We start from the raw sequence: 7,226 nt of genomic DNA on the forward strand, positions 1-7,226 counted from the left end.
GTCCCAGACAGGCGTCACCCATTGGGGCATTTTACTGAGCACATGGCGGGCAGCAATGTGGGCAAGGTGGATGTCATTTTTGGGCCAGCTACGGGCCTATTTGGACCTTGGGCCCAAAAGCAAAGTTGTATCCCACCTGATGGTCTACAAAACTCATTAAGGGTGCTTGGCCATTTGAGCTCTCTATTAGTAGCTAATTAAGCTCCAAGTTGACAGTGTCAACAACTTCACGAAGGTTAAGCCTTGCTCTGCTTAAGCTAGAATTACTTGGTCAAAACATGGACAAATTTGATCCAACTTTTTGTATGTCGTTCTCCAAGATGTAAACTCCAACTTTTATTTTGGGATCAAGTCAAGTTGCTTAACGAAAATACTAGAACGCGACATGCCAACTATCCTTGCCACTAATCTCAGACTTAGAATATTTTCTAGGGCTGAAAACGGCAACTGATTCAAAATTGAGACCACTGTTTGAGCCACTTAGGAGTTGAAATAGGTCTTGGTCAAAACATAAAGTTTGTTATACTTAAGCAGAACTAAAACTTTTATTTAAGGTCCACCTCCACGCAAGCACTCCAAATAGTTGGTCAACATAGGTCAAAACCATATCATGAAAAAGATAATTTTAGTTATTCCCACACTTAGAAGCATTTTCTTGATATTTGCTCAACATGAACCCTTCATGACTTTTGTTGTAGAGTTCAATTAGAGTCATTTGGGCAAGGTAGCAAGGTTTGGTCAACATCCCATGTTTCCATTTACCTGATGAAGCAATTCAAGAAAAATTATAACTTATCATTTCATGTAACTTCTTGGCTCCAAACTTCACGAAATTTTTCCACTGGTCAAGGTAGATGCATGTTGATGTAATGTTCATGAAATAAGCATGTTTAACATTACTCATGCCTAATCTCAACCAGGGTCCCCATGTAAGCAAAGTGTATTGTCCGAGTCCAAGTTGGGGCTCATTTTCATAGGTTTGACCTCAATACCTTCATCATCACTTCAAAATTAAGAACTAGAGATCATGATCATTGCTAGACATAGTTTACTTAAGTCCAAATCCACTGCTTAACTTGTGACTAACACCCGAGATGTTACACTCTTATTAGGGGATGTTTTTCTAGAGAGACCTAGTATAATTTTGATTGATCAATTATAGTAGAGATGCAAATAGCTTCACCATGGTCAATAGCTTCACCATGGTCCCCCCAGATCGCAACAAATTTCATTCATTTTTTTGTACTCGTAGCAATGTGAAGCGCATTTCTGTCAATAGCATTTTGGAATTTGTTGTTTTTGTCTATCAAATTCAAATATAGGCTACAGTACATGGTCTTTCAGTTTTTTTATTTTTTTGTGTGGAGAGGACATAGTCTTTCAGTTAAACAATCACAAATGGAGAAGAAACAGGGCTTGAATACGTTGCTCGCCACTAGAGATGTAGTGGGCCTGAGAAACGGGCCCTGCTCTGAAATTTTCATAGTTGTGGGCTTGTATAACAGACTAGGTAGCGTGCCCGTATATTGCTACGGGACAACTAAATCTTTTATGCTAAAAACATACGGATCGCACGATAAGATAATAATACTGTTAAATAAAATACCGACGTTAAAGTGACATTTAATTCAAAAGGCAAAGTTCGTGAAATTAACACAGTCACGGAGAGCGCGGCGTCGTAGGTTCACAAACTCTACTGTATAGACTTTTTCGTAATATGGCTAAGATAATATTTTATATCGGCAGAAAGAATTCTCTGATATCCATTTCTTTCATGCGCCAATAAATCCATGAATAAGTTCTGTTGCATCTCCATATAATTCTGTATACACAGGTTTGGGTATATATATGTAAATATTAGTGCCTGTCACATGGATAATATTGCGTGTCTTAAAAAATCTCTCATAAAATTTTAAAATAAAGTATGTTATACTCACCGTACAAATATGTGTGGCTTTAGGACTATTCCACACAGACATATATTATAGAATAAAGTATCCACTTGAGTGTTTATTTTAAGATGTTGAATTAGGTGTTGTAATTCTTAATTTCGACACATTTTTCAGGTCAAAACAACCAATGGTGACACTTTTCTTAGTGGTGCATAATTTTATGGTGCACCTCTTGACTACCTAAATAAGGACAAGTTAACACTACAAAGATTCAGAAAAGCTGCTGAGAAGACCAATGTTAAGTTTTCCTTCACTATGCATACTAAAATCTATATTCTCGTTTATCATTACCGATGCTTTTGATGCAAAACAATTCAACGTTATTATGATCAGATATAAGTTTGAGTCTTTTGTAAGCAATCTCATATAGGGACTCTCATCCTTTATGTGATCTGCCTCAAGGATATTGGCAGGACAATGGACCTATGTTGGAATATCGCATAAAAAAGTGTCCACGTTTTGTCCACGATTTATTTTCCATGAATACATGCGGGTACTATGATAACACTCACTACACCAAATAAAATATTAGAGAGAATTTGCATTGCCTCTAGAAGAATTTATTTATTAAGTTCTTTGGACTCTACGGGTAGTTTTGAAATATTTATTTGCATGTCTTACCTTGTATCCTAATTTAAAATTTTGTAGTTTAATTAGAATATGAGGAAATAATTCAAAATGAACAGACCCAAGGGCAATTTTAGCAAGAAACTGCAAGTGAGGGCGATAGAACACGTGAGCGTGAAACCAAATGAAAGGAGAAAAAAGTTATCCCGTTTACAAATGCAAAGAGGGAAAGTATTAAATGTAGGCAGATTTGGCAAGGTTCTCGAAAATACAAAAATATTCTTTTGTTTTAATTCTCTTTCCTTCTGTGTTAATTCTCTTTCCTTTTGCTCGTTGTCATATATGCTGCTGTAGATAAACATGCAATATGTATATGGATAGCACAATAGTTTTCTACTTCCTATTTTACCGTGATTCCTCTATCACATGACAAACAATATTCAATCAAGGAGAATTACACCAAAGAACGCAGCATGTGAAAGATGTCGTGGGATCACAGATATGGATAGACAAAAGAACTAAAATAAGGGTGTGTTTGGTTGAGCTGTGGCTGTGGAAAAAAACTGCTATGGGCTGTGAGATATGGGAAAGCTGCTATGGGCTGTGAGCTATAGAAAAGCTGAAAGCTGTTTGGTTAAACAAGTATAAAATATACATTCTATCTTTATCTCTCTTGAAACAACTATGGAAGAGCTTTTTATTCCACCAATTTCGAAAAGCAGAAAGTCAAAAGCTAAAAGCAGGGTCAAACCAGCTTTCAAAAATGTACTATGGAAAAGCAGCTGCTTCTGAAAAAGTAGCCTCCAAAAACCGCCTCTTTGGTTGGGCTTTTGGCTTTTGGGACCAAAAGCCAAAGCCAAAAATCCAACCAAATGGACCCTAAATATCGTAAAAAAATATTACACTTTATTTTATTTTTTTGTTGTGAGAGATAGGAGATCGGAGATATTTATGATGGGACGCGGCACGATCACTTCCATCGATCGTCGCCCACTCGCCCTCACCCACCCGGCCACCCCAGCTGCCTGCAATCTGCAAGTGCCGACTGCCACCCACTGCCGCGCCGCCGCGCCATGGCTTCCCCGTCCCCCTCCTCGCCCCTCCACCCGCACCAGCACCAGCACCCGCCCCCTCCGAATCCTCATCACCAATTCCAATCCCCACCGCCGTCGATGCTGCCGCCGCCGTCAGCGGCGCTGCCTAAGGCGCTCGACCTGGAGGTTACCGTCGTCTCCGGGAAGCACCTGAAGAATGTCAACTGGCGCCGTGGCGACCTCCGTGCCTACGTCGTGGTCTACCTTGATCCCTCCCGCCGCGCCGCCACCCGCCCCGACGACGGCGGCGGGTGCAAACCAACCTGGAATGAGCGCCTCGTCCTCCCGCTTCCGCCCCACCTCTCCCCGCACGACCCCTCGATCCTCCTGTCCCTCGACGTTTTCCACTCTAAGCCCTCCGATTCGCCCAAGCCGCTCGTCGGATCTGCCCGCTCTCCTCTCCGCGACCTCCTCTTCCCCGCAAACCCTAACCCTAGCCACGATTCCTCATCCTCCGCTCTCGTCAGCCTGCCACTCCTCCGCCCTTCCGGCCGCCCACAGGGAAAGCTCCGCATCCGCGTCGCCATCCGCGAGCGCTCGCCGCCGCCTCCTGAGCCGCAATACCCTCCGCCTTCCAGCTCCCCATACTACTTTACACCGCCTCCTCCTGCCTACTCGGCCCCGCCGCAGTACGGATCCGACCAGTACTATCGCCCCAGTGGGTACTACTCTGCACCTGCACCTCCACCTCCACCACCTCAGTATGAGTACACCGGAGGGCCCTCTGCACCGGTGGACTACAACAGGCAATATGAGCAGAGAGGGAGGACTGGGGGCGGTGGTAGTGGCAGTGGGAATGGAAGGTATGGAGTGGGGACTGGGCTTGCGGTGGGTGCTGTGGCTGGAGCCCTCGGGGGTCTAGCAATTGATGAAGCTGTGAAGTACAAGGAGGAGAAGGCTGCAGAGCGAGTGGAAGAGAAGGTTGTACCTGCTGGGAGGGATGATTACAGCGAGTATCGTGGCGACTATTGAATGAAAGTTTGTGAGTGTGGAACTAAGAAAGCACTGTGAGTTGATTCTTCTTCCATGCCTACGTGGGAATAAAGTCACAGTGTTAGTCTATGGCTTGCTCCATGTATGTGTATATATTTGTTTTGTGGATTATTCTGATACCTATAAACTACAAGGTTTTATGATGACAGATTTGGTGTGTAACATAAAGGTCTCATGGTTTGCTTTGATGCTGTACTTGTGTCTTGTTGTCTTGATGTTGCGTGTTATCTTTTCCAGCAATTGTACTGATCTGTTTTCCTTGTATTTGGTGTGTTGAAATTGTTGTATACTCGTCAAAGGCAGCATTGCTTTGTAGTAAATTCGAAGTTGGATATAAACATTTGTCTGTACAGCAAACTACGTCTGGCTATGACTCCCGTGAGCTTATTTATTATTTGATGTGCTTCTGCAACCAGGAAATGAGCTGGTACATGTCAACTGAAAGTGCAATTTGGAAAAACTTGGTCATACATTGTAGGGGATATATGATCCAAATCTGGGCAGAGACTAGGCATAAGCTACAAGGATTTATTTATTAACAGAAAAGCATATGTTTTCTTCATACACCTTCTAAACACAGATCCATGCACTATTCAGGAATTTCCTTATGTTCTTTTCGGTTAATTTTTAAATTACCCCTTCCGAGTGATAAAAAAACAGTTTTCAGTGAGCCTTAATGCCAAATAACTATGTAGTACGCATTTATTAAGCTTCAGTGGCACTGTTTGGAACTAAAACAAAATAGTTCTTTGTTCTCTAGTTGCTAGATGGCCTTTTTAGTTTGCATATTGCAAGCTTCGCAACTTAGTGCTGCAAATTTTTCCAAAGGATCTTCATACACTTTTGCTCAAAATAGTTGCTGGCGTGTATAAGATAAAAAAGTTCTTTCAATGATCATTCTTATACTATTTTTTTTGTGTGTTTTTAAACAATTATTTCGACATAAGGAACTAGGTTCTCGCAATGCTAGCACTCAACTTAGTATGCATTGATGCTTCTAGACAGTGGTGTTCTAACGTTTCTGGGCCACGTGCAGCCTTAGACCCTGCATATGTTTTCCATTTATTATTTTCTTTGAGTGATACAGCATGGGAAACTTTAACACTACACTACTTACCGGTCTTGGTATTTCAGCTTATGAAGCCCTATCCTTTAACTTCTCAGTTAGTATGTGTAAATTAATAAAACAGGAAGCTAATTTGTGTTCGGTTCGTGGACACCTTTGTTTATGGTGTAATTATGATTGTTATGGTGTTAGTTTTGTTTTTTTTTCCCCTGTATGTCACCTTCTTTTTTAATATGCAGATCGGCAGTTAACCAGCCAGGTTCTCTTTAAAAAGGCATAATTAGGGACATTCAACTGTAAGATAAAAAGGCAGATAGCTTTAGTTAAATTTTCTGCATACTTTCAATTTACAATTGCTACTATAGCCCTATTTGAGTATTTGGCACAGCTCCAGATCTGAGCTCTCTCAGATCTGGAGTCTATATGCTAAAATGAAGAACATGTCTAGAATAAGGAAACGGGTAGGCCAAACAACTCTGTACCAACAGCTCCAGATTCTCAGATTTCTGGAGCTAGGAATACCCAGCTCAAAAAATCTGCGACCCACAAATTTCTTGGATCTGGACCTCTGCAAAACAGACCTATATATCTGGGAAAAACCACAAGTTATTTCTCTGATCCGAATCACAACAATGGCTGGGGTTATTAGAAAGATACATGTCACTGTTGGGAAACAACACATGTTTTTATGAATGGGAAATCAGATAACTGGGAACTAATGCATGGATGGGTTAGTACTACAATCCATGAAATTTGTAGTTAGCATTCAATAATCCATGACTGCAGACTAGGAGCCTAGGAGGATGTCCCTGCCAACCTTGTACTATTCATTGACTGGATGACAGTGGCAACAGAAAGTTACCGAAACAAACAATTAGCTGTATATGTTTGCATTGCATATTTTGTTGATCCACAAAGGATATTTAGTTAAGCATGGGACAATGCATGTGGCATAGTTTATCAACTAATCTAAAGGCCTTGTGGTTCCCCGGCTTCCCATGAAAGCTCAATTTTATGCTTCTTGATTTTTCTGCCTAGCCAATATTCCTCATATAAATCTATGAAGTCTCTCCAGTTAAATGATCTAAAGATTGACCAAGGATCTCCTTGGTGGTTGGCTCATTCCCAGAGTTGCTAGCCTTACTTTGGTTAAGGGTGAGGAGAGATTTACATGCTTTTGGGCAAGAATCCAAACAAATATTTCCTTACCACTGGCGAGTCTGACCAAAGGATTTCAAGGGAACTAAACTTCAACTGCATGACTTATTCTGTGTATGGGTGTAGATTTCTCAGGCTACCTGTGTAGATATTTTGCAAAGGATTGATGGGAACCTCTCACGTAATATGTGTTATTGCCATAGTTTTTGAGGTTTCACCTAGGCGTTGATGCGTAACCCAGGTGCCACAGGACACCACAAGGTTTTAGTTCCACCATATCACTTAGGCGTCCAGGCATACACCCAGCGCCACAGTATTATTGCCACAACCCCTCAAAAACCATGATTATTGCAGTTGATATGATAGGCTTACTACGCCTCAAAAACTAGAGTATTG

At 41.4% G+C, this 7,226-nt stretch overlaps 1 protein-coding gene across 1 annotated transcript; it reads left to right on the forward strand.

Moving 5' to 3' along the window:
* Nucleotides 1-3,493: 3,493 nt before the first annotated feature.
* LOC136459454 (protein SRC2-like) lies at nucleotides 3,494-4,794 on the forward strand. Its single transcript, XM_066459303.1, has one exon. The coding sequence runs from the start codon at nucleotides 3,593-3,595 to the stop codon at nucleotides 4,583-4,585; it is 993 nt and encodes a 330-aa protein (XP_066315400.1). The 5' UTR covers nucleotides 3,494-3,592; the 3' UTR covers nucleotides 4,586-4,794.
* Nucleotides 4,795-7,226: the final 2,432 nt, after the last annotated feature.

Source organism: Miscanthus floridulus, chromosome 6 (assembly GCF_019320115.1).
Source record: "Miscanthus floridulus cultivar M001 chromosome 6, ASM1932011v1, whole genome shotgun sequence".
Classification (NCBI taxonomy): Eukaryota; Viridiplantae; Streptophyta; class Magnoliopsida; order Poales; family Poaceae; genus Miscanthus; species Miscanthus floridulus.

Excerpts from the sequence above, each read along its gene's own strand:
- LOC136459454 (XM_066459303.1), top strand. The coding sequence starts at position 3,593 with ATGGCTTCCCCGTCCCCCTCCTCGCCCCTCCACCCGCACCAGCACCAG.